This window comes from Musa acuminata, chromosome BXJ1-5 (assembly GCF_036884655.1).
Source record: "Musa acuminata AAA Group cultivar baxijiao chromosome BXJ1-5, Cavendish_Baxijiao_AAA, whole genome shotgun sequence".
NCBI lineage: Eukaryota > Viridiplantae > Streptophyta > Magnoliopsida > Zingiberales > Musaceae > Musa > Musa acuminata.
The window spans coordinates 10,306,191-10,333,840 of NC_088331.1; the positions used below are offsets into that span (position 1 = coordinate 10,306,191).

A 27,650-nucleotide genomic window follows, 5' to 3' on the forward strand; every position below is an offset into this window, starting at 1 on the left:
GTATATAACAGGCGAGAAATCAGGACGCAGGGGGCGGCGAGGGACGGGAGAGGGTCCGGGCGGCGAGGAGTTGGTGGAGGAGGCGGGGGAGGGCAGCATCGTCGTCAGCGGGAAGGGAGCTGGCGAGGGATTGGTTTGACGGCGTCGGAGGAGGAGGCCGAGGAGGAAGCCATTCGGAGGGAAAGCTTAGTTTTCCCAACCTGTTGCATACTTCAAACATATTATGCTTAATTGCTGCATTTATGATACGATATCATGAAAATTTTGGCTTGAGGATTTTTAGTCGCAATCAATTAGATGCCATTTTCCTAACGTTGTGATCTTTTGCAGCATATTTCCCCGTAACAAATTGCACACGGCATTTAGAAGACTCCCGACTAGAATTGATTCCAAGGCGGCTACGTGATGTTCGTAGTTTGAAAGGTAGGCAAGCTTCAAAGATTTCGGTGATGATCTCGTGCTTCACCGACATGTTTCAGATGCATTGCATCGTGTGGAGCAGCAGCCTTTGGGACGTGTCTGCATGCATAAACTAAGGCCAACTGTTCCCTTGTTATCCGCCTGTTTATGGGGTGTTCTTTGGGAAGAAGAAGACACATGGGGCCATGGCCGTCAGTACATGCCAATCTTATGGCTGTAGAAAGGCTCGATCACAACAACTCTTGCAAGTTACAATTCAGGAATCTTCAAATATCTCTCTACCTTTAATGGTTTCTCGATATGACAAGATCAAATAACATGATTGGCTTACTTCTGGAGAAGTGAAGCAAGCTCACCTGTCTCTGCCATGGAGGAAATGATATCACATCCACCTACAAGCTCTCCGTTGGCAAAGACCTGCGGGAATGTGGGCCAATTGCTGTAGCTCTTCAGCGCCTCCCTCAACCCATAGTTGTACTCCTCGTCCAGCACATCAACAGATTCGTAGTCGATGCCGTGAGCCTCCAATATTCCGATAACCCTTTGAGAGAAACCACAGAGCGGAGCACTCCTTGATCCTTTGATGAATGCAACTACCTTCTTTTCCTTCACGAGCCGATCGATGAGCTGCTCCAGAGGGACAGTCAGCTGAACGTTGCGACCAGGCATCAGTCGTAGATCTGGCTTTTTCTGCCGCCGCCTGACCCATGTGTTGTTTCCAGATTCATTCCCCGGTGGGACTTTCCCGGTGGCCGAGATATGCTCTTCCATCCATGATTTCCAAGCGTTGGTTAGAACGGTTCGGTCCGGTTCAACCTCATCAATTAGGCTTACCTGCAATGATAAGAGTTAAGGAAATTACTGGTCAAAGTATGCTTGGAATCTTTGCTCTATGTTCTGTTCATATAATCTCTAATATGAAATAACCTTTAACTTTGAGTTCCATACTTGCAGTCCTGTTGTAAATCCACAGCATGGAACTAGAAGCAATACATAAGGTGTCCCTCGTTCTTTCCTACTCCCTTATCTGTGGCAATTGAATGCTTTCTCTATAAGATATGCTTAACCATAGGTCTACGGAAGTTTCTTGAATAAATACTTTCAGAATTTCTGTGAAGTTTATAGTTTATATAGAAGGTACAAGAAAGCATAACGGTGTTGTTCGTGTGACATAATTCAACATTCCACATAAGGGCAAAATCATGAGGATTGATTCATTCAACACAGAATCTCTTTGACCAAGATGATGAGGTTATTCAACCAAATGCAGTTCCTCAACTACTTTTGTTTCAATGAATCATGAAAGATGTTCAAATGTTAAGCAGTTAGGAAGCAAATGTTCAAAGAGTTAGTTAACTATATATGCTTTAGAAAAACATCAGATGTTATCACATAATATGATATTGCGTATCAGTATCATTTATAATATGAGTAATAATTGTTTGAACATATTCGAACAAGTATGAAAAAAATGTGTAAATGCATCAATGAACTACCAGGATCAAACTGGCCAATTCAAATTAAAGTGCTAGGAGATGCAAGGAAAACCAAAGAATCCTTGCTTGGAAATACTAAGAAGGGATATAGAGCTTGAAAATTGTCCGGTACATATTTTTTGGTAGGATGCGATACTGTGAGAAGATCCCTTGGAGACGATGACTTCACACTGGAAGAAGCTATTATGACCCAAACAAGTTGTTTCTAATACCGTTGGGTCTTATCGAGAAATAATTAGATAAGGGTGTGTTCAGTAAGACTACAGCAAACTGAAATCTTAAGGTTTTGCTAGAAGAAGAAAGGGAAAAACAGTTCTGAAACAAAAATATCAAATGGGTCAGTATTTCAAGTAGTTAGGATTGTCAATGGATCTCGATGTAATTGCAACTAAAACGGGTTAGCTACTAAGTTTACCTTGATCGAAGGTAGAAAGCTGATAACTAAAGAGGAAAGAATGAATCACTAAAGAAAAATGGATGGCGGCTGCGAGAATTATTGTGCGGCCATCTTGCATCATACTGTGGGGCAGAATCCACAGAATATTGAATGCTGAAATATAACGTAAACCTTGCCGTTCAGTTTAGATTATCCAAACCTTGCTTAGGCTCGAATACACTTTTGCTGGTAAAGTGTTGTAACATCACAAATTCCACAAAGCCTTTCTTGATTAACCCTACAGAACTCTCGCAGAGTCATTTTCTAGTATAATTCCAACTCCAAACTCGGAGTTTTTCTTGGATAGTTCCAACATACCATCATTTAGAAGAACTCCAAATTCTAGGACCGATGGGTCAACTATCATAGAAAATTATACAGAATCATTAAATACTAAAAGGGACTTGCATGATCTAATTAAAAATTTTTAGCTTCTCACTTGGCATAACATTACTGATGCGTCTTTAAGAAAGTTTTAGAACTAACTAATATGTTTCCATTGGCATTTAAGTGAATGCCTAATATACCTTCAGAGAATAATAAATCACAAAATGCTATCCTTTTCTTGGTTGACTGATTTGAGAATGACAACGCCACCAATTTCCAAGAATCAAGTTTCACCAAGCTCACTAGATCAACTTATACTTTCCCTATGAAGCATTGACACAGACCTGAAAGCACATTCATCGGACAAAGATCCAACAGTTCTAATCATCAACTGTTGCACTGGGGGATTCAGTGAAAACTTACCGAGGGGCAGATCAAGTGAAACAAGTCGTGTTGGTGTCGTAATCCCCAAGTACAAAGTCGGTCATCGACGAGTTCATTTCTTTTATGGTTTTGGATTCACAGAAGAATTCAAAGATGGTGAAAGAAGACAAAGAAGTATACGATTAAAGGCGATCCACGCGTGGAATCTTTTCAAAAAGATACGATTTTGATATTTTTTATTACGAATCAGAATTCGATTTTGTGAAAATCTAATCAAAGAGTAATTTTTATTAAAGAATCCGGTTTTGGACCCAAATTACTTCGATTGGTTCCAGCTTTTCGAGGGATTACCTTCACCGAATGACACAGATCGGGGACGAACTTTGAGTGGCTGGCGATGCTGCTCGCAATATTGCGCGATATCCCGATGAACTGGAGATCCCCTTCCTTATCGTAGACCCCGTAGACGCCGGCGCCGGAGGAAAATTTGCCGTCCGACTCTCCAGGGCCCTTCGGAACCGGAACAAGCTCCGCGTCCGAGAGCTTCCCGAGTGCGGCGGCGACGAAGGGGGTGGAGGCAGAGGCCCGGCGGAGCGCCCTTTTCTTCGGAGGGGTCAAGGGGAACCGCAGGCCTGATGGGCGATAAATACAAGAAACGGACACGAAACAAGAAGAGGAAGGAGAGGACACAAGCGCGAAGGTTTTGAGAGAACGGGAACGAGGAGGAGCGGGAGATGGTAGGGATCGGAGCGCGGAGAAGAGGCTGTGAGGGGAGGACGCCATGGTCGCGACCATCACACGTGCCTGCGGCGCCTATATCATTTATCGACACCCTCGAATCGGAGCTTTAGCCCAACGGGTGTAAACGATCCGCTTACCGGATCCGAATCCTATAGCAAAAGAAAGGTTCGTTAAAGACCGGGTCAATCGACCCGAACCCGAAGTTGCAATGGGTACTCCAATTGCCTCCTCCTCCACCCGGCAGGGTTCGAGGTCTGCGAGAGAGGGTATGGAGATGGAGACCGTCCTGTTGAAGACTTCTCTCGGCCTACTTGTCTGTCGGTTTCCAGTCGTCTCCCGAGTGACCTAAAACTTTCCTCTGCTTCCTTCTGCGGAGCTTCTGAATGGGAATTAAAGATTCACAGGAGCAAACAAAATGCAGTCCCTTCTCATCAACAGGAAGACCCTCAGCAGGAGCAAATGCAGCTGACCATGAGCATATCTGCCGATGGATTCGGCGCCAAGTTGCAGAGCATTCACCGGAGCGAGACGGTAAGGTGGGAAAGAAAGGATAAAATAGGTGCGAGATTTCTTCTTCTTCCTCTTCTGCAAGGGAGGGGGAGAGAGGTCTCAGTAGGAATAGTGCCGTTTTTGGTGCAGGAAGCACTCTTCATTCGATGAGCTATCTATCTCTTCCGACTGATTTGCTTTGACAGCCATTAGTGGGAAGCACATGAACAATAGAACTTGGCCCACTGTTCGCAGAAGATAGTGATCCATACACTTCCAGACAATAAATGTTGTCCATGACATTGCTTAGAGTGAGTAAATGACTACAATAGAGGAGGGGAATCCAATGCTCACATGTTGTGCATGAATCTTCTACTGGAACCTGATCAGATTGCGAGGAAAGGTTTTGTTGATTGTGTGTGCAAAATGTTTGATGCATCAGTGAGATCATTTGTTTCTAAAATTTGCCTGCTTATCTTCAGTATCTCTTACTGCATCCACAGTTGGTTGTCCTCAGCTACTAATGGAGAGAGAGAGAGAGAGAGAGGATCACAGGCATCCATTCTACTGTGCTTCATTGCCTGTCACTGTTCATGTTAGCTTAGCTTTGCCTGTGTTTTTTCATGTGATTAGAGAGGGAGAGAGAGAGAGAGAGAGAGAGAGAGAGAGAGAGGCTTGCAGACATCCAATCTGCTGTGCACCATTGATGTCAGTATTCCTGTTATGTTAGGGTAACTTTACCTGTGTGCTCTCAACATCATGTGGTGTCCAAATGGTCCTAATTCTAGCGGTTCCCCTACAGCTCCCTGTTTCCATGCAGCTAAAACTGGACATGTACGTATTACCAGAGAAAGATATCATGCTACAAAATGCAAATGGAAGACAACAACAGGTTTGAACGTTTGCCAACAATAAATACATGCAGAACAAACACTTAGAAATATCAACTCTACACTTTCCAATAGATGATCATGGTATGAACTATTATTTACACACAAGAATAAGTGATATAAAGATATTATCGATCAACTACTGATATGATATGGATAGTAATTACGATAAGACTCGGCTGATGTCAGCCGATGCCTCATGCCTCGATCGGCACAACTGCACTCAGTCAACCGAATCGGAATACCGGTCGAGGCACATTAACGCCTACTCAGGCTTGGTCCTTCACGCCACGCCAACACCTATGTCAGACGCTATCAGTCTGCCTCCTGCAGGCGGGCACATCAAACAACAATAAGCTTCCCTATAAATACCCTCTCGTTCATCAGAGAAGAGGGGGGGAAAGAGAGGGAAAACACACAAAAACACCTCTTCATCTGAAACCCCCTCCACATCCACTGACTCGATCGTCGGAGGGGTCAGGTTGAACTTCCCGACCCGACCTTTGTGCAGGTCCGAAGCTGAAGGTCCCCGCGGGACGCGCAGGCGAGGAGCCCTTGCCCGGAGAAAGCGGCCACCCCGTCCCGATCGGACTACCTCAGTGCGACCACCTCGACGGGCTCGAGGAACGCCCCTAGGGAGATCCCCGTCGTCCGGATCCGAACCGAGCCACGTCGGCCCCGAGGCCACGGCTCAAGGCTGTTTCCCACAACAACTACCATATGATATATCATTCACATGATGTCAAAGCTGAAAGAAAGACAAAAGTTATTTCTGGATTCAAGACAGATAATTATAAGTCGTTTCTATCGTTATCGCCTACGTGAAAAAAAAAATTAAATTAAGATTATTAAAGATAATTAAAAGTTATCTTCGAAGAATATTTCATAAAATATAATTTTCCTTCACTATCAAGCTCATTTTTAACATGAGGTTTAATTTTATTATCAATAATTACATTCATCTATCTCAAAGTTACTCGTTTATGTGTCGGATGAATCTGACTTGAATAATCTCTCTCGGCTTTCATTTTTATATAGGTTTTATATAGGTGACATTTTTGATGATCTCTTCGAGAGCTTCACACATTCCCTTTGGAGACATATCAAAGAACTCTACGTAACTGAGTTTGAACCAGAAACGTCAACACTATCTTAGAAGCATAGGACACTATGGCTTAATGCTAATCTATGGCCGTTTGTTCGATGGATACCTACACGCAACCACCATGATGGAATGTGCAACCTAAATAGGTACATCAGGTTCAAAATTCAAACATGACTTGGAACATGACAAATTTATATGTATATCTTTATGCGATTCATATATATCCGACATCCAAAGAAGACTGATGTCGCTGCCATACTGATGGGGATTAACATAAGTCTTAATACATTTTACTTTCTTTCTTTAATGGTTGTTAGTAACTTTACGTATGTCATGGAAGGTCCTCCATGTGTGAGTTGGGAGACAATAGTTGAATAAAAGCTAGCGGGGGTTGCTCGAGGTGGTCTCTGAACTTCCATGATTGTTTTGAGATGGGGCTTGTGTGAACTCAATCTTTTCGAGGTCGTGCATAATAGGTCAATGTCGAGTGGGGGTTTCGACTCAATTTCTTAAACGTTTGGATTAGCTTTGAGTGGAGACTATAATCTTTTTGTGATTCAAAATCCGATCCTTGTTTAAGCATCAAAAGATCGATTTTTATACTTACGAAGCTTTTAAGGTGGGACTACGATCGAGACTACTCATACATCCTTTCGTATCACATTCAAGTAGACACTCATTCAGTACAACCCCCTACGATGCGGTTCGACTGATACAATCTCTTAAGGTGCGGGTCGATTGGTATGATCTTCCATAATGCGACGTCAAGCCATACGTTCCCTATGGCATTGCGTTAGCAAAGGACGATCGAGGGGGTATCGAGTGTCAAACTAGTCATCTTTTATATCAGGTGGATGTCCCGTTGTCCTCACGTTAGCTCTTTGATAGTTGCTAATTAACGGATCGTGATTGGTATAGGAATATTCCCTATAATTTTAGTTATTTTGATAAATTCATCACTTTCTTCGTGTTTCATTTACTCAGGAATAATGTTCGAAGAATAATTTTCAAAAATTAGTATTCTTCTTCTAACGTAATTATAAATAGTTATGATTTTTTATTTTTTCACTTTGTGTGTGAAAGAGTGAGAATTTTACGTGCCTATCATATGCTAACACATGACCTCATTCTATATTGATATCCTCATATCAAAACTCCTAATATCTTTATACGGATACCGTTATATCAACTCATCATCTTCATATGTCGCGATATATTATTCCGACATTATAAATCGAAAAGTGGTACAGCGCTTGTGTAAAAGTACGAAAACGACACGAGTGGTAGATCCTAATTCTTTCGATGCTCCATGATTCGTGATCATCGAAAGGGATGATCAGAATGCCCGACGCCCTCTCGTTGTTTCGCGAGAGTTCTGATGGATAAATCCCAAAAATTGATTTTTTTCTGGGATTCTACTGTGACCAACAACTCATCTGATGGTGAGTCCCCGTTGAGATATATCATGAAATGGATGGATGAAGTTGATGGAAGTTCATCAACAGAACGGTACTGTTCGTAGTAAACACACTTCTCATGATTCGTGCGGCACAGCCGGAGTCGATCGAGTGAGAAAACCTTGGCAAAGCTGGTTGATCTCCAACCCGTGCTTCCCCTAAAAGAAGTGGTTTGGTTGCTTCCTTCACTGATGCCTTCTAGTAATGGCCGACTCCACTATTCCAAGCAAGTCCAGAGACCAATCGCTGTCCGATTACGATCAATTCCTCCCCCATATGTGGCTCACCAACACATAAATCGAGAGCTTTCTTCACTCCAGCTCCAGGCCACCCACCCATCTCCGATCTCCAGATCCGACCCCTGACAAGAGCATCATGCACTCCCCTCGCCGGAAATCCCCGCCTTCGGAGTCGCCGTTCGCGGTCGCCAAGCTCGCCGGATCCTACATCAGAAAAGGCGGCCACCTCCCCGTCGTCGTCGTCGTGACCATCTTCGTCTTTGCCTTGGTGGTGATGTACAGCGAGGACATCAGGTCCATCGCCGCCGAGTACTCTTTGTCGCGATTCAAAGCCCGGGGTTACGACCTCGCCCGTGGTAGCAATGACTCCACCAGCCACCGACAACCTATGGCTGAGAAAAAGAAGCCTAGGAAGAAGAGAGACGAGAAGAGCGCCAGATCGGTCGTCAGCGTGCCGGAGTCGTGCGATCTGTCGGATGGCGAGTGGATGTTCGACGATGTGAACTATCCGCTCTACCGGGAGGATCAGTGCCAGTTCCTGTCGGAGCAGGTGTCGTGCCTGAATAACGGCCGCCGGGAGGCCATGTACCAGAAGTGGCGGTGGCAGCCCAAGGGCTGCTCCTTGCCCAAGTCAGTCCGCGGAACACCTTTCCTTACCTGCTTGTCTCAGTTTCTTGACCTCTCACTCGATCTGAGCTGATGGCGGGTTAGAAATTCTTGATTCGCCAGATTCGACGCGAGGCTGCTGCTGGAGAGGCTGCGGGGGAAGCGGATGATGTTCGTCGGCGACTCGATGAACCGGAACCAGTGGGAGTCCTTCGTCTGCCTGCTGCAGACGGCGCTACCGCTGGAGGGGTGGAGCCGCAGGGTCGACGGCTCCCGTTCGATCTTCACGGTAGAGGTACTACTCCAACCATCCCATGGCATCAAAGCTTGCGATCGGCTAGCTAACGATGACGATTCCTCTCCGTAGGACTACGACGCGTCGATCGAGTTCTACTGGGCACCGTTCCTGGTGGAGTCGAACTCCGACGACCCCGAGATCCACAGCATCGCGGTGAGGATCATCAAGGCCGATTCGATCGAGAAGCATGCGGTGCACTGGAAGGGGGCGGATGTGCTGGTGTTCGACACCTACATCTGGTGGATGAACACCCCAAAGATAAAAGTGCTGTGAGTAGCAGCAGCCGGTCGGCCGCACTTGCGACTGTTGGAACCGCATTTAGATTAATGTGCTCACACCAATCGTTTGTTCAAGCAGGCGTCCGGGGGCCAAGAACTGGACGGAGCATGATGAGATCGTGAGACGGGAAGCGTACGAGCGAGTTCTGAGGACTCTGTCAAATTGGGTGGATCAGAACTTGGATCCCAACTGGTCGTCGGTGTTCTTCATGAGCATGTCTCCTCTCCACAGCAGGTAATCAACCACTTCAAACTCTTTGTTTGAGCTCTTATTTGGTCTATTGGCATCGATTACACTACTGATCTGATCTACTAAAGCATGTCATCTGCTCCCATTTACCACTCATTTCTGTGCATCTCCATCTAAATCATATCCCTGTTTTGTATGTCTGGTTCAAGAATTAGGCCCGTTTACCATTAAATGTGGCTTAGCTGTTTAACTGTGGCATAGGGCAGGAAGTTCTAAGCCAATATTTAATGTTGTTTGGCAATCACAATGTGAGCCAGTTGTCCTGCCTAACCCCGTGGAAACAGAGATATATAATTGATCTCAGTGGACACATAAAATTTTTAATACAAGCTATATCTTGCAAGATAATTATTCTGATGTTTTCCTATGGTCTAATAAATAATGTGACATTCTCTGAACATATCAGTTTTAGCATTCGGTAGTGTGGTGAGCAAGCAAAGTCTTTGGTAGGAAGAATGTCTGTCTCATGATAGGAAATCCTGCATAAAGAAATAGTTGAATTCACATGGACAGTAGAGTAGAATTGAAGTTCTTATCATATAGAAGGCATTTAGAAGTCGGAAAGAAGTAAATAAACATTGTGAGTGTACTATCATCAATTTAGGGCTCAGTATTCTGGGTATAGACTTAATAAGTTAATGAATTAGATATCTCATGGGATTAAATCGTGATAAATATGGTGAGCATACTATCATCAACTTAGGGCTAAGTATTTTAGGTGCATACTCAATAAGTTAATGAATTAAATATCTCATGGGATTGAATCGTGATAAATATGACGAGACGATTTAACATTGAGGGTGTACAACATGGCATTTGCACTATTATGTTGGACCTCACATGTATCATTCCCTAGCTTGATTTTGGATTATATTCGGATCTTGATATTACTATCATTGACTATGATTACTTTATCGTCAAAATTTTTGGATCAGTTATACTATTGGATTAGATCATGACAATCTAAACTCTTCAAGTAACCACATAATTCACATATAAGAGGCTAAATTGTTGAATGCAAAATAGGAATTTTTTGGATTGATCATCAGTATTTAGAACATGTGCTCAGATTGGCTTAGCCTTTCAACATATTAGCCCCTCAAGGTAGAATTCCTCTTGTTGCGTATGATTGTCACACCTCGTTAGCACTTTGCTGAAAGCTTGCTTCATCATTCACGCAGCTGAGAGCCATGGTGGTGTCATGATTGAAGCCGTCATGCGTCTTTGGACTTTCTGGTTCAGCATTGCACATCTTTCAGCCATTGCTTTCCACTCTGTATCTCATCTTGATCTTGATATTTTCTTGGATTTTGCTAATACGCAGGAGCACGTACTGGGGCAACCCAGATGGGATCAAGTGTGCCAAGGAGACGATGCCGATACAGAACATGACCGGAGTGCGTCTCGGAATGGACAAGAACTTGTTCGCGGTGGCAAAGAACGTGACGGGATCGACGGCGCGGGTGCCCATCACCTTCATCGACATCACGACCATGTCGGAGTACCGCAAGGACGCTCACACGTCGGTGTACACGGTGCGGCAGGGGGAGGTGCTGACGCCGGAGCAGCAGGCTAAGCCGGCCGAGTTCGCCGACTGCATCCACTGGTGCGTGCCCGGCCTGCCCGATACCTGGAACCAAATTCTCTACGCCCGGCTCCTCTCTGCCCGCCCACGCCAATGACGTACACAGTTTCTCTCTATCTCCCTTGCCGATTTGATTTTTTTTAATTATTGAAGAAGGCATATTTTTTTACAGAGCTTGATAAAAGAAATATCATATAGTGGATCTCAGATAACTCAGACATTAGCCGTAATGTTGGGAAGAAAGAAAAAAAAGGTCTTTAAGCCACTGTTCGTACACTGTTTCGAGGCTCCGACTTGTGATCGGAGAATCATATTAAATGACAACTTGGAGATAAAAGGAGCGGTAGTCGGATGGTGCCTATTTTATTTATCCTACAACCTCGAGACACGTGTAAACAATTTATTGAAGGATAAGTGAGTACGATAATTCATTGAAGTCTTTATTAACTAAATTAACTAACTAATTCAGTCGTTTATAAATGATAAAGTGCTAATCACATTAACTCGTTTCGTTATTTAACATTAATAGTTGACGATTCTTCGTATCATAACCGTCCATAGGCACCGGATGACCAGAGAGCGTCAGATCGCTATCAGGCGGGCGCCTTGCCAATGGACGGCCTGGAAGACCGTACCGTGCAGGTCCCACGCGCTAACGGAAGAAAAGGTCCAACAGTCGGATGGGGTCCACGGCTCAGCCATGGGACCCAATGAATGCTCCGTCATTCGCATCCTCCGCCAGCGATGACAGGCGTCGGGATTCCCTTCGATGTCCGTGACTCTCCGGTCAATTAAGTAACATGAATCAAAAGCATCGCAGTTGAACGATGAATATGATGAAATTTATGGGTAGCTTTTGGTAGAAGCCAAGGGAGGCGTCTTGCTGGTCCCTGTCTGAGCCGCGCTCCCAACTCCCACACGACGACGTCGCATCACAATTGCAGGACACTCGGTCATAGTCGCGATCGCAAGATGAAATCAGGACCGCTCGCTCGCTCGCTCGCTCGCTCTGGTCGATTCGTGCGGTTGTCATGATGGATTCAAAAGTCGCTTCCGCTCCAAGCTTGACAATTCCATTTCTAATAAATCCGATGCATTCGTCGTCGCCTTAGTCTTCGGCTCCGTGTCTTTTCCTTTCTTTTAATTTATTTTCTTCACCATTTTAATCAGTGCTTTATTGATCGAAATTACTTTTCTTGCCGTCACCTCCTCCTCCTCCTCCTCCTCCTCCTCGCTCATCGTTTTCGCTTTTGCTCCGGAGGAGTGCCCGCGAGGGTTCTTTCGGTCTTCGCCTGAAGCCCCCGACCCGATCACCATGGCTTCGGCCAACGCTCCCATCGCCATGCGGGAAGTCCTCACGGTGGGTAAACTGAGCCCCACCCCTCTTCCGATTCCTCCCCTTCGCATATCTTCTTCACTCGGATTGTTATACTCAAGTTTGGGTTTGGCCGGTTTCTTGATTTTGATTTAGTCATGATTCAGTCTTCTGGAACATGTCGATGCTGAATTATGCTACTCGACGTGCCCTTCTCAAGGAAGTTCTTGGATCTGCTTTGATCCGTATCGTTCTCTCTGACGGGTGTTTCATTTTGATGTCAGCTCCCAAGTGTCGGAATCAACCCTCAGTTCGTCACCTTTACGCATGTGACCATGGAATCGGACAAGTACATATGCGTCAGGGAGACGGCTCCGCAGAACAGCTTGGTTATCATCGACATGAGCATGCCCATGCAGCCGTTGAGGAGGCCGATCACGGCAGACTCGGCTTTGATGAATCCCAATGCCAAGATCCTCGCTCTGAAAGGTTTTTGTTCTTTTAAATGATCTCCTTCTTGTTTAAGATATTTAGGGTGTAGTGTCATACGGTTGCTGCTATTTGCCTGATTTTCTGCTAGCTTCGTATTTTTATCTATAATTCGATTTGATCATTTTCTCTTCCACCACTATGGAAAAACTATTGTAGCAGAATAAATTTTTCTTTGTGTATCAAATTGGGCTCCTCACCAAAATACTAATTTGTTACAAAAAAAAAACTAGAGCAGTATAAATAGAAGAACAATGAATTAATCACAAAGTGAGACACCAAATTTTTACGTGAAAAACCTAACGCGGGAAAAATCATGGGACCATAGTTCATTTCAAATCTCCACTATCACCAATAATGATAATAGGTTTCCAATAAGTTTTCTTTATAATAACTAGAGGATCACAATAATATTAAGAACACATATCTTGGTTTAACAATAACAAATCATTATCACCATAAATGAATTTTATTAAAGAAAAAATTTAGATCTTACCAAGTGGATATATCAGAAAAGCACCTCAGAGAGGACAAATCGTAGATCGGCACCGTTAGGATTGTAGAGCTTGTTGTAAGGATTCTCTACACAAAATTTTGGCTAAAACCGATGAAGTTTTGCCACTTGATCGTCTAGTAAAAGCCTCCAAACCTTAGCTTTCTCCCTCCTTTCTCTGTTCTTTTTCTGTGCCGCCACTGTTTCCACAATTCATTCGCACATCTCTCACGTCGTGCATGTCTCCACTTCCCTTTTCTACCTTTTCCTTTTTTTTAATAAATCAGATTTGGGTTCAATGCCCAAATCGTCCAGTCCAAGCCCACCTATGGGCTGGACCCAACATCATGTACTTAGTTAATTATACACTGTAGCTCTGATGTGTTCCCGCAGCTTCGACTGTATCCATTTATTTTCATAAGCTTAAATCTTTTACTTAATGCATGTCATTGTGTATGTTGGATTTGCTTGGGTGTAGAATTGGTCCACACTATCTAATTATAGGTTGTTTCGTCTACTGATGTCTGCTATGCTTTTGGATAACAAATGATCTACAATCGTAGCTCCATTAATTGTGATATGACATATTTATGTCTATGAAACCAAGTAAACATCTAATCTCCCTGAGTCAATCCAAAATACCAAACCATTCGATATATTGAAGAAAAATCCATCAATTTCCCGAATCTTAGTGTACCGATGACCTTAAATAAGGAAACCAATTAAGACATCAAAATTTCACTAATCATACTTAATCTAGATTAAAAGCAGTTTGAATCGGTAACGCATGAAAAAGGCAAGAAAACTTAGTCCTAACTAACTTATGGTTTTACACCTCCATTTGCTATTGGCATAGGAAAACTCTTTTTGCTAATGGAGTGACCCTCTTTCTTTTTTGTTTGTGATTCCCTGTTTTCTTGTGTTTCAGCTTTGGTGCAGAATGGGATCCAGGAAAAATTGTAGAGGCAATGACCTAAGATAATCTACTTTTGGCGCTGAAAATGTTTATCTGACCCGTTTTCCAATTCACTAAACCTGCTTGAGAAGGTTCGAGGTGGCTTGTGCTGCTTGGTCACCTCCTTAAGGAAAGCATATTGCCAAGCGCCTGTCCAGATAGACTTCTATTGAGAGGACCATTATGTTGTTCATCTTTTTAAACACATAATTCCACTATACAGCCTGCACCAAATATACTGACCAGTATTTCCTGTCCAAATGCATACCAGTGTGCAGTATTCCGACCATACTGAATTAAAATGACATTGGAATGTTCTTTAGTTTTATCTTTTCAACAGTATGGTGGTGTACACTGTTGTTTAGTACCAAGGCACCATACCATTTCCAAAGTTGGACCAACATCAGGAAAGGATTGGTTTTAAATCCTTGTTATAATATTGGTCGTGCTGTAATTTTACTGATTTAAAAGATCTAATATTTATTTTCAAAAGTATTAGGTACTGATATTCTATCTTATTTAAGGACTTTTTGGCTTTTGATCTTTGGGCTTGTACATAGTTTGTCCTAACAAAAGGGGGAATTCTTTTTTTTCCAGTGCATCATTTTGGCTATAACGAATAATCCACAGGATTTTTGTTTTATGTGACCATGAAGCAATTGGTGAAGTTTTCATCTAAGAGACAAGAGGTGAAAAAAAGAGAGACAAGAATAAGCAGAGTAGTAACAAACTATACATTAGAAACTTTGTTTCTCAACTTTTTGTAGCTCTGTGCTCTTTCACCTCCCAACACATCATCAAATGTAGATCAAAATTTTCTGGTATGCAGATTAAAATTGTCATTACAGTGATCTGTTGTTATGCAAGCAACTACTTGATTGCTAGTCCAATTAGGTGACAGAAGGAGAAAACTAATTCTTCTTTACATTGGCCACTAGGGTCTCGGTAAATGGAAATATGTCTTTTGGGGTTTTTAGTAGACTTTTGGTGTAAGCAAATGCAACACTTACTTTTGGTTATTAGAGGCTCTTTGAGATTTTTACTGTCATACTGTCGACTCTGTTTTAAATTGTAAACTTAGATTACCTTTGGGGCTTTGCAGCACAATTACAGGGATCCACACAGGATCATCTTCAGATTTTCAATATTGATCAGAAGACTAAAATAAAATCTCACCAGATGCCTGAGCAGGTAAAACTACAATGAATATAAATGCTCTTTTTTTACCCTGGCTACCTTTCTCTATTTCTTTTGGTTTCTAATTTTTGGGGGGCTGAACTCTTTATTCAATTTGAGCACCTGCAGGTTGTCTTCTGGAAATGGATTAACCCGAAAATGTTGGGAATAGTTACACAAACTTCGGTCTATCATTGGTCAATAGAAGGTAAACCTCATCTGCAGAATGAATCATTCCAATGAACCAAATTAATTATCCATTGTTGTTTTGTGGTGAGTTATGCAATCTAATATTATTTTTCTTCATATTCAGGTGAAGGTGAGCCTGTCAAGATGTTCGATAGGGCAGCTAATTTAACAAACAATCAAATCATCAATTATCGTTGTGACCCTTCAGAAAAATGGCTTGTTCTCATTGGAATTGCACCTGGAGCTCCTGAGGTTACATCTGATTAAGCTGAATTAAATTTGTTAAAAGTTTCCTTTTGTCAATGTTATCTTTTGCTGTTTGTAATTATCACAAAGGTAGTTCATGACTTTGATGAATTTTGACAATTTTGGTCAAGTAATTATAGAATTTTGACATTTTGCGTGAAATAGAAGCTTGGGCTGATCAAAATCTAATATCTTCTCTATCAAAATTCTGGATTTTATTAGAGATTCAGTGGTAATATGTACTGAATTGTGGTTTGTAATTTGTATGACATAGATAAGCCATGAGTCAGCTAAAAGAACTACACTGGCCATTCAATTTATTGGTATCTTCTGATATGTAGATGGTATAGGCTTCTTAATATATTCTTGCTTGAATCTGGAAAGCTGCATACCATATTCTTTTTATTCTGCTATAATTTTTTCTATCAGACATTGACCCGTAATTTTGCCTTTATGCTTTTTTCACTTCTTCTGCTTCCTTCCATAACCTTTTCTTCCTACTTTGACATCCAATTCTTTTCTTTGTTTTTATGTGCTTTGGTTGCTCTACTAAGTGCAGTAATTTCAATCTTGTGTCTCATTATCCCATGCGATCTTGGCTGCAGAGACCCCAACTGGTGAAAGGACATATGCAGCTTTTTTCAGTGGAACAGCAGCGCAGCCAGGCACTTGAAGCACATGCTGCATCTTTTGCATCATTTAAGGTCTGATTATTAAATTCGTTCCTTTCTTTAATGCGCTTGCATGTTCTAGTGTATCTTTTTATGATATTCCATTTGAACCTACCTCTTATATCACTAACAGGCTGCTGGAAAAGAAAACCCCTCTACTCTTGTTTGTTTTGCCTCGAAGACCACTAATGCTGGACAGATTACCTCTAAGTTGCATGTGATTGAACTCGGAGCCCAACCAGGTTGTATAAAATTCTGAATATGTTTCTCTTGAATTTGGAAATTGCTATTTAGATAATGCAGTGTTTCTATTTTCATTTTCCCTATTAACTATATGTTTGATTGCTTAGAATTCTGTACAAACTCTTTCAGAGGACAGTTATTTTTCACAAAATGGCCTATGGTTATCTGCAATCCTTCTGACTAGTATCAAAAAAATATTTTTTTTTTCATTGCCACATTCCTGAAAAGAAATTGGAAAAGGTAAAGAGTTTATCTTGGGATGGTGAGGAGTCATTTATGAGATGAATTTTCTTGCAAACCTAATGTCTGTGGAATTAAGAAGTAACATTCTCTAATATTTGGAAGGATGCTACCACGAAAATAGTATTCCAAATGACCAGATGTATCCTTTTATCCTAAATAGAAGACCTTCTTCATGGGCTTTATACAACAACAACAAAGCCGTAAGACTTTCGTCACGGGCTTTATAAAAGTTAAAATTAGATCCCTGCCTTTCCTAACCTTTTTTGTGTTTCTTGTTCAGTTACCAAGTAATCACTTGGGTGCAAATTCATGAACTTAATTGAAATGCACTTATTAGTTTCTTTTGAATGATATGTTCTTATTTTCTTCTGTTCTCTTTTTGTTAGCTTTAGCCTTTGTTCTGAAGGTTTGATTTCCTTTTTCCAGGTAAACCAGGCTTCACTAAGAAACAAGCAGATTTATTTTTTCCACCAGATTTTGCTGATGACTTCCCAGTGGCAATGCAGGTAATGAATAGAACTCTACCTTTGTAGTCTCCATAAGATTTCTTTAACCTGCCATCAGCCTAAGCATGTGTTTTCTTTTCAGATCTCACAAAAGTACAGTTTAATATATGTGATCACGAAGCTCGGTCTGTTGTTTGTTTACGATCTTGAAACAGCAACAGCAGTTTACAGAAATCGAATTAGTCCAGATCCTATATTCTTGACCTCAGAGGCTTCAACAGTTGGTGGATTTTATGCTATCAATAGGAGAGGGCAGGTTTTGTTGGCTACTGTTAATGAAGCAACCATTGTGCCATTTGTCAGTGGTCAAGTAAGCACATCAGTATTTTTTTAGTTGGATCATATATGGAATGCATTTAAGTATCTCTAATATGTGGTGCTTGTTGCAGTTGAACAATCTGGAGCTTGCTGTTAGCCTTGCTAAAAGAGGAAATCTTCCAGGGGCAGAAAATTTGGTAGACCATAAGTTTCCATTTCTGAAATAATTTTTTTTAGAATGCAAAAAAAAAATCTTAGTCATGGATTACTTGTTAGACACTTGCAGTTGATAGGATGTGTTTCCTTGGGGAGGGAGAGTAGTGCCTCCATTAGAACAATAGAGGAAGAAAGAGAGAACTAAAATTGGAACTAAAGAAAATAACAATCAACCGTGCCTACTGGCAATATAAGCTCACTTATATGTAGGAATTCTGAGAGAGAGTTGATATTGTTATCCCATCAAATTTACTAAAGGACACATAGATTTTTTAGAATACAAATATTAATAGTAAATAATTTTATTTTAAACTATGCTATACCAATATAGGGACTAGAGGAATTGCTAGTAAAGTGGCCTATTACAGAGACTTTCCTTTATTGGTTGAAGTTGCAGCCAGGTCCTAGAGCATCTAGGATTGATGTGAATGCATTCCTGATTAGCTTTTTCTGTTCCATCAGGTTGTGCAAAGGTTCCATGAATTGTTTTCTCAGACAAAATACAAGGAAGCTGCTGAATTGGCTGCTGAATCTCCAAAAGGCATCCTGAGAACTCCAGAGACTGTGGCGAAGTTTCAAGTACTTGCTTCTTGTTCTTCTGTTCTTTCACTTCTGCTCTGATATATAGCATTATAGAGCGTGAATACACTGACTGTTGTCTTTGAAATTTTAGTAAAATTTATGATAAATTTTAACTGCATTTAATGTTAACTTGTAGCAATCTGTCCATTTCTTTACATTTCTGGTTGTAGAAACCTGCGACAGGAAAAGTTATACATTCACTCAAATCCGATTTTCAAATGTTCATAGCTTGAGGATTGGTGCACCTTTTACTAAGTGTCTTTATACACTTTGTGCAGAGTGTTCCTGTGCAATCTGGACAGACACCACCTCTTTTACAGTACTTTGGAACATTGTTAACAAGAGGAAAACTTAATGCTTTTGAGTCTTTGGAGTTATCTCGCCTTGTTGTAAATCAGAACAAAAAGAATCTATTGGAAAATTGGTTGGCTGAAGACAAGCTTGAGTGTAGTGAAGAACTTGGGGATCTTGTGAAGGTGGGTTTTTGACTTCTATAAAAGAACCTTACTGGAGATCCTGTAATTACAATTTTTTTGTTACTGATTAGTTACTACAGAAAATAGGACGCAACTTATTCTCCTTTTTTCATCTTTGATTGCTGTTCCACCTGTAGACTGTGGACAATGATCTAGCATTGAAAATCTATATAAAAGCCAGGTGTACTCCAAAAGTTGTTGCTGCTTTTGCTGAACGAAGAGAGTTTGACAAGATACTTATTTATTCGAAGCAGGTACTTATTGCTAATTGATTTGCGAAATGTCAAATCAAGCACCAACTCAAATTTTCTTTTGTTTTGTGGAATATATGTTCATTCATATCAGGATCAAATGTTATAACACATACGTAGCCACATGCATCAGAGTTCATGCACTTGTAAAGTGCAAACCACAGAACATGTCTAAGGGGTTAATGAATCTTTATTTCCATCCTACAAAAGGCTTCTGTAGTAAGGTCAACCAAAAATTATGGATCATACATTAACAAGCATGTCACTGAATGCAGGTGGGATACACACCAGATTACCTTTTCCTTCTGCAAACAATTTTAAGATCAGATCCTCAGGTAAGATTCTGTTCTTTGGACTAATTAAATGGTTCTGGTAATTGAAGAAATAGATAAATTGTTATGGGAGATGTTCTATAATTTACATGCTCCATCTCTTTTCTCACTTATTTCATTCATTCTTGTCTAGATTTCCATTTATAGTTGTTGAATCAGTAATTTTTTTGCATGGTAGGGAGCAGTTAATTTTGCTCTCATGATGTCCCAAATGGAGGGTGGCTGTCCGGTGGATTACAATACAATTACTGATCTTTTTCTCCAGGTTTATTTAATTTGTCATGTGCTGAGTCTCATTCTTTAAAGGATACTTTTGGACCAGTGTCTTTGTTTGGAAGTGCTAGCACACCATATTTCGCTTGATCTACTCCTTTTATCTAATTTGGCAGATGAAGTTATTTTTTTCTTGGTAATGGCCTTTTTTGAGCAGAGAAATATGATCCGGGAGGCGACAGCTTTTCTGTTAGATGTTTTGAAGCCCAATTTACCTGAGCATGCCTTTCTTCAAACTAAGGTGATGCTTTCTGCTTATGTTTGTTTAGTGTTCACAGCATTCATCTTAGTTGTCATTTTAATCCTTGTCAGGGTTGCAGGTTCTGGAGATCAATTTGGTGACATATCCTAATGTTGCAGATGCTATATTGGCTAATGGAATGTTTAGTCATTATGATCGTCCTCGGATAGCTCAGCTGTGTGAAAAGGCTGGCCTTTATATACGAGCCCTTCAGGTGAATGTTTCTCAGTACTTTTCTTGAACTGATTTTTTTCTATTGCAGTTTATTGAACCATTCCTGTTTGTGCCTCAGCATTACACAGAGTTGCCTGATATTAAGCGTGTGATAGTGAACACACATGCCATTGAACCACAGGTGTGCTATCCTTTGTTAGATATTTTAATTGGATAACTATTTTGGTAATAGATTAGATCTACCTGTCCTCCAGGCACTCGTGGAGTTCTTTGGTACTCTTTCTAGTGAGTGGGCTTTAGAATGCATGAAGGACCTTTTGCTTGTGAATCTGAGAGGCAATCTTCAAATAATTGTACAGGTATAACTTCTTTTGGTTTTTTTTTCACTATAAGATACTCTGGATCACTTAACTAATATCAGCTTAATACAATCTTATGTTTTGTCAGACTGCCAAAGAATATTCTGAGCAGTTAGGTGTGGATGCTTGTATACAGCTATTTGAGCAATTCAAGTCTTATGAAGGTCTTTACTTCTTCTTGGGATCATACTTGAGTTCCAGGTACTTGTTTGACATGCAATTTCTTCTGGGTGAGAGGTTTGCAATTATGACAAGGATGTTTTTTTTTTTTTCATTTTTTCTTATGCATTTGAAACAGTGAAGATCCAGATATACACTTTAAATATATTGAGGCAGCAGCCAAAACTGGTCAAATTAAAGAAGTTGAACGTGTAACAAGAGAATCCAACTTCTATGATCCAGAGAAAACAAAGAATTTCCTGATGGAAGCCAAACTTCCTGATGCAAGGCCTTTGATAAATGTTTGCGACCGTTTTGGTTTTGTTCCTGATTTAACTCACTTTTTGTACACAAACAATATGCTCCGATATATTGAAGGTTATGTCCAGAAAGTAAGATAAATTTCCCTTTATGCCATTTTAAATTTTTACAGTACTGTTTATATTTATTATATAGAAACATAGGGCTTTAAGATTGCTGTATTCATGACTAGTTCATTAGAACTATTAGATCTTATAGAGTAACTTCACAAATTTTTTTTGATTTTTTTTGTTCTTATGATAGGTGAACCCAGGCAATGCACCTATGGTAGTAGGACAGCTGCTAGATGATGAGTGTCCGGAAGATTTTATAAAGGGTCTGATTCTTTCCGTTCGTTCTCTCCTTCCAGTCGAGCCTCTTGTGGCTGAATGTGAGAAGAGGTTTGTGACATCCCCCACTCTAGCTAGTACTTGTTAAAACAACCTTTCTCAACTAATATCTTCGGTTATGTTCTATGGACTAATAGGAACCGTCTGCGACTACTCACACAATTTCTGGAGCATCTCGTGAGTGAAGGGAGCCAAGATGTGCATGTTCACAATGCTTTAGGAATGATCATCATTGACAGCAATAACAATCCGGAGCATTTTCTGACAACAAATCCATACTATGATTCACGTGTTGTGGGCAAATATTGTGAAAAACGGGATCCCACACTTGCAGTTGTCGCATATAGACGAGGTCAATGTGATGATGAACTTATAAATGTCACTAATAAAAATTCGCTGTTCAAGTTGCAAGCCAGGTACATCTCTTTTTTCTTTCAAGTTATTTTAGAAATGTCTCTCTTGTTTTGTCTCTGTGGTCCACTTAAATTATTTGGTATATAATTTTAATGACAGATATGTCGTCGAAAGAATGGATGCTGATCTGTGGGAGAAAGTTCTTGTTCCTGAAAATGATTACAGAAGGCAACTCATTGATCAGGTTGTTTCTACTGCATTGCCCGAAAGTAAGAGTCCAGAGCAAGTCTCTGCAGCTGTTAAAGCTTTCATGACTGCTGATCTTCCACATGAACTGATTGAATTACTTGAAAAGATTGTGCTCCAGAATTCAGCCTTTAGTGGGAATTTTAATCTGCAAAACCTTCTGATTTTAACTGCCATCAAAGCAGATCCATCTAGGGTTATGGATTATGTGAATAGATTGGACAACTTTGATGGCCCTGCAGTGGGTGAGGTGGCTGTTGAAGCTCAACTGTATGAGGAAGCTTTTGCCATCTTTAAGAAATTCAACTTAAATGTGCAGGCAGTCATTGTCCTCCTGGACAACATTCAAAGCATAGAGCGAGCTGTAGAATTTGCATTCCGTGTAGAAGAAGATGATGTGTGGAGTCAGGTAGCCAAAGCTCAGTTACGTGAAGGTTTAGTGAGTGATGCAGTAGAGTCATTCATTCGTGCAGATGATGCTACCCAATTCCTAGATGTTATTCGGGCTGCTGAGGATGCAAACATTTACCATGACTTGGTGAAGTACTTACTGATGGTGAGGCAAAAGATCAAAGAACCAAAGGTGGATAGCGAACTCATATATGCATATGCAAAGATTGATAGGCTGGGTGAAATTGAGGAATTCATTCTTATGCCCAATGTTGCTAATCTCCAAAATGTTGGTGATCGCTTGTTTGATGATGCCCTGTATGAAGCTGCAAAGATCATATTTACTTTCATTTCCAACTGGGCAAAGCTGGCTAGTACACTGGTCAAGCTCAGACAGTTCCAGGGTGCAGTGGATGCAGCTCGAAAAGCAAATAGCTCAAAGACATGGAAGGAAGTTTGTTTTGCTTGTGTTGATGCTGAGGAATTCCGCTTAGCACAAATTTGTGGTCTAAATATCATTATCCAGGTACTATCAATATGTAATATAAACATTTTCTCTATCTACTTTCTTTTTTGATGTCACCACTAGGTCATCTAGTGGATCTTATCTCCTCTTTAAACTGGATACTGATCGCACAATTTTACATCTCAGGTTGATGACTTGGAAGAGGTCAGTGATTATTATCAGAACAGGGGTTGCTTTAATGAGTTAATCTCCCTCATGGAAAGTGGCCTTGGATTGGAACGTGTTCACATGGGTATTTTTACAGAGTTGGGAGTCCTGTATGCCAGATATCGACCAGATAAACTTATGGAACACATTAAACTTTTCTCAACTCAGCTTAACATTCCCAAACTTATCCGTGTGTGTGATGAGCAGCAACATTGGAAGGAGCTAACCTATCTGTATATTCAGTATGATGAGTTTGACAATGCTGCCACGACTATAATGAACCATTCTCCGGATGCATGGGATCACATGCAGTTTAAAGATGTTGTCGTCAAAGTAGCAAATGTTGAGCTCTATTACAAAGCAGTGCATTTCTACCTGCAAGAACATCCTGATCTAATTAATGATCTTTTGCATGTCCTCGCCCTTCGTGTGGACCACACTCGTGTAGTAGATATAATGCGGAAGGTGTTGACCTGTACTCATGCCATCGTATTTTGCCTTTTTAATTTCATTTTTTGTAGTTAAGGTATAACTACTGTTGGTGTAGAGTAAGGCTATTTAGATAATCAGTCCTTGCATGTACCAGGCTGGTCATTTGCATCTTGTGAAGCCGTACATGGTAGCAGTTCAGAGTAACAATGTAGCTGCTGTTAATGAGGCACTAAACAAAATTTATGTCGAGGAGGAGGATTATGACAGGTTACGGGAATCAGTTGATATGCATGACAACTTTGATCAGATAGGCCTTGCACAGAGGGTAAATTTTTTTGACTTGTTTATTTCAAACTACAATATTATAGCTTAATCCTGAGTCCTGATGAGTCTTGTATGAATTAGATTGAAAAGCATGAGCTTCTTGAAATGAGGCGTATTGCTGCATATATCTACAAGAAAGCAGGAAGATGGAAGCAATCCATTGCACTGTCTAAAAAGGACAACCTATACAAAGATGCAATGGAGACATGTTCACAGTCTGGTGACCGTGAACTTTCTGAAGAGCTGCTTGTTTATTTTATTGAGCAGGTAAAAAATTTGTTAACTGTAGACTACCTTTGGAGTGGTGCTAATTTTAATTGTTGTGTGTTCCTGGTAAGTCATTGAAGAAATGCTTTTCCTTTTTCATTTTGGTGACGTGGTCAAATGCAGCCATCAAAATTTGTTCCTTAATCTTTTTGTCGTGTTCTACCTTTTGATTTAAAATTTTAATTGTAAGGAACCCTCTTTTACTGTAGTCATAGATTAGAATAGTAATGTTACTTCACATAATGATAGATACAGTTTATACCAATGGTTTTGCATGTGATTAGAGAAAAAAGTGGTTCTTTTTGCCACCATTTGATGCTTGGCACCATACATTTGCTTCTTTGCAACTTTGTTGTCAAGGATTAAGAGTCATGGAAACATCCTATCTGTCTGCTTTGAAGTGGATGATTGCATATGTTTGACACCCCATGTCCTGAATTGTCTGAGCCCCGTGCATCATGCCTTTTACTTTTGCCTATTGCTTTGTCCTTACCCTGTCAATGCTATACAAGTGGCAAGAGTTTGTTCTTCTAGTAGAATAGTTCTATTACTTGCTCAAAGTGGGGACTGTTTTCATAATTGGGTTCAATGAGTTGACCAATGCCTAAGTGGGTAAGAAAGGAAATCTCTTTAAATAATATCATCTTTAGAAGGTGCCTTCTAGTTTTAAGCTATCAGATACAATATATGGAAGCACACTATAATGCAAAATAAAATTACATTTTGAACATATGCATACAAGGCATTTAAGATTAATTTCCTGTGATTAGATTAAAGTTATCAAACTGGTGTGGCTGAAGTCAGGGAACCTAAGTAAATGGATACTGTTCTCATGTGTAATTAAGCTGCTATACAAAGTTGATCAGCTTTAGTAGCAACAGCTATATATAAAGCAACTAAAGCGTTGCATACAGGGGTACCAACTACCAAGAATAATCAGTGTATCAGCTGATCCAGTTTTCATTACAGTTACTTTCACTTGATATTATTTAATAATTATGTTCAATAAGTTGTGATCAATGTAACATAAATCCTTGATTGATCATCACATTTAGTGGTTCTTTAAAATTCATATTTCACCATTCACTCTAATGTGAATCAGTTATTTATCATGAACACTTTTTGTGGATAGCGTTAGGGTAATAAGAGCAAGATCTAGATATTATATGAATCATAAAAATTCGTGTTATTATTTTCTCGGAAGGATTAGTGTCATCATGTTAATCTTAGGTAACTAAGAAAATTAAACAAGATCTCCATGCATTCTCATTCCTTATGGTTGTGCTTGGATGAGATCGTACACTCTAATCCATTCACTTTAATCATGCTTAAATAATGACTGATTTTTTTTTTGGTTTGCTATGGCAGGGAAAGAAAGAATGTTTTGCTTCATGTCTCTTCATTTGTTATGACCTGATTCGTCCTGATGTTGCTGTTGAACTCGCCTGGACGAACAATATGTTGGACTTTGCTTTCCCATACCTCTTGCAGGTGATTTCTTTTTTTTATCTTGTGGTTGCAATAGTATCATGCAGTGTGTTCCCAATCACGAAGACTATACACATCGTTTGAAGCCATGTCAGCATCGATGACATACTGTTTTCGTCTCTGTAGTTTATTCGGGAGTATACGAGCAAAGTTGATGAACTTATTAAAGACAAGATTGAAGCACAAAATGAAGCGAAAGTAAAAGAAAATGAGGAGAAGGATTTGGTTGCTCAGCAGGCACGTTGGACGCATTCATTCTTAACAATCCTTTTTTTTAAAAAAAAATTTCAAGTGTCCTTCTGTTGCCTAACAATGACATTGATTTCCTTTTGCAGAATATGTACGCTCAGTTGCTACCCTTAGCGTTGCCAGCTCCACCAGTGCCTGGTATGGGAGGTCCAGGCATGGGTGGACCTTATCCACCTCCGCCACCCATGGCTGGTATGGGGATGCCCCCGATGCCGCCATTTGGAATGCCTCCTATGGCAACGTACTGAGATGATATAGTGGGGGAAGGGAAGTGTTACTGAGGAAGAATCCTGGGTTTGGGATGCATCTTCATAAGGTTATTATCTCGTCAATCCTTTTTCTTTCGGTTCCAGGCATTTTGTGATTACCATTAAGGCCCAAAGATTACGAATGGTTTCTGCTTCATAGATCAGAGGATCGTGTGTAGATTTGTATGAACAGTAGCTGGAAGGCACATATATAGGTTCTTATCATCTCATGTCAATTATAATTGTGTATGTTTACTTTTTGTACTCTACCGCCGGATGTATCCTTTTTTGCTTGTTTGCTTTTCTTGAGGTTGTGTGCGAGATTTCTTGTTTCTGTATCCTTTAATGAATTTTGTAAGTGCCTGTACAGTAATAATATTCTGACAGTGCTCATTCGGAAGCAGTTTACAGCAAATAAGCTTCTCTATGAACTATTTGTCTTTCTTTCCAGAGTCAAAGGTTATGCATACTTTTGGAGATGAATGATTTCTAGATGTTTAGCGGCTACAATTGACTGTCATTTGTAAATTTAGGCGGATGATATATGAATGTCATGTAATTTATTAGTTTAAGATCAGCACATAAGTAGTTTCATTTGTGTATTGGGTGCGATGGAGTCTCATAATTTCTCGTGTGGGGGAAAATAAAAATGAAGCAATATTATCGGAAATAGGAGACTGATGATATGTAAATCCCGTCATGTGTGTCGCGCGTGCCTCTTAGGAGTGTGCTCAATCATAGGCGCCTTAGTCCATATTAGTATCCAAAAAAAAAAAAAAACGAATCTTATGCATACTTTGGTATCACATTCTGCCGTAGTTAATGTAGTAGGCACACATGCTATAAGAGGTAGTGTTGGATGGTAAAAGGAATCCATACATGGGCCAATTAGATATTACCCATATAGTTAGATCTCTTTTATATTGCAATCTTCAAACTTAAAAAAAATTATATTATGATTCTTATAGTTACGAAAGTGAAAAAAATTAATTCTAATTCTCCGGATGGAAGCATAAAAACGATGAGTAAAATAATAATTTTAACGTTTCAATTATGTTTTCGATGGTGATAGACGACAGTGTTGCTAAGGGTCATGGTAACTGTCGACGCTAACTTCCTCTTGGCTTGCCACATCCGTTAGGTCATATATGTTGCTTGTCACTCCGTCGACGTAGGTTGTCACGTCTCCGGCAGGTCTACCTCCTCTACGCTTCCTGTGATCTCGATCCTATTACCTCCCTTTTGCACTTCATAGCTTCCTCGTCCTCTAGCTCTTGCCTCTCCACCTCAAGTCCATGGCGATGCCTCAGGCGAAGAAGCTTATAGATCCTTGGCAGACGACTACAAAGCGGTGACACAAGGTTGGTTGAGGAGAGGGTGGAGGCCATCCTTGTAGGTTGGGCTAGAGGATGGGGTTGCGGAGCGAATGGCGATGCGTGGAAGTGGCGGCATGCGTGGTTGGCCCACACAAGGAAACAACT

The 27,650-nt window shown here is 40.6% G+C and overlaps 3 protein-coding genes across 4 annotated transcripts; 2 read left to right on the forward strand and 1 right to left on the reverse strand.

The window, feature by feature from the left end:
* Positions 1 to 675: 675 nt before the first annotated feature.
* On the reverse strand, positions 676 to 3,868 carry LOC135673740 (monothiol glutaredoxin-S12, chloroplastic-like). The gene is made up of 2 exons (XM_065182995.1): positions 3,415 to 3,868; positions 676 to 1,254 (listed from the first exon to the last, which is right to left on the reverse strand). Exons 1-2 carry the CDS (start codon positions 3,856 to 3,858, stop codon positions 748 to 750), a joined length of 951 nt encoding a protein of 316 aa, XP_065039067.1. The 5' UTR covers positions 3,859 to 3,868; the 3' UTR covers positions 676 to 747.
* A 3,929-nt stretch (positions 3,869 to 7,797) lies between these two features.
* On the forward strand, positions 7,798 to 12,117 carry LOC135673743 (protein trichome birefringence-like 28). 2 transcript variants are annotated; one of them, XM_065183001.1, is made up of 6 exons: positions 7,798 to 8,614; positions 8,714 to 8,885; positions 8,958 to 9,157; positions 9,246 to 9,401; positions 10,741 to 11,099; positions 11,563 to 12,117. In XM_065183001.1, exons 1-5 carry the CDS (start codon positions 8,121 to 8,123, stop codon positions 11,096 to 11,098), a joined length of 1,380 nt encoding a protein of 459 aa, XP_065039073.1. In that variant the 5' UTR covers positions 7,798 to 8,120; the 3' UTR covers position 11,099; positions 11,563 to 12,117. The 2 variants fall into 2 exon arrangements, with proteins under 2 accessions (XP_065039073.1, XP_065039072.1); XM_065183000.1 differs by lacking the exon at positions 11,563 to 12,117 and adding an exon at positions 11,174 to 11,266.
* A 49-nt stretch (positions 12,118 to 12,166) lies between these two features.
* On the forward strand, positions 12,167 to 26,596 carry LOC135673742 (clathrin heavy chain 1-like). Its single transcript, XM_065182999.1, has 30 exons — positions 12,167 to 12,361; positions 12,601 to 12,805; positions 15,356 to 15,444; positions 15,559 to 15,637; positions 15,743 to 15,870; positions 16,470 to 16,568; positions 16,669 to 16,777; positions 17,448 to 17,527; positions 17,610 to 17,837; positions 17,917 to 17,982; positions 18,464 to 18,580; positions 18,862 to 19,059; positions 19,197 to 19,313; positions 19,586 to 19,645; positions 19,821 to 19,907; positions 20,073 to 20,156; positions 20,236 to 20,370; positions 20,449 to 20,511; positions 20,585 to 20,689; positions 20,778 to 20,890; positions 20,988 to 21,240; positions 21,413 to 21,549; positions 21,636 to 21,914; positions 22,012 to 23,014; positions 23,141 to 23,626; positions 23,748 to 23,918; positions 23,999 to 24,184; positions 25,553 to 25,675; positions 25,799 to 25,909; positions 26,008 to 26,596. The coding sequence occupies exons 1-30, from the start codon at positions 12,317 to 12,319 to the stop codon at positions 26,167 to 26,169; spliced, it is 5,118 nt and encodes a 1,705-aa protein (XP_065039071.1). The 5' UTR covers positions 12,167 to 12,316; the 3' UTR covers positions 26,170 to 26,596.
* Positions 26,597 to 27,650: the final 1,054 nt, after the last annotated feature.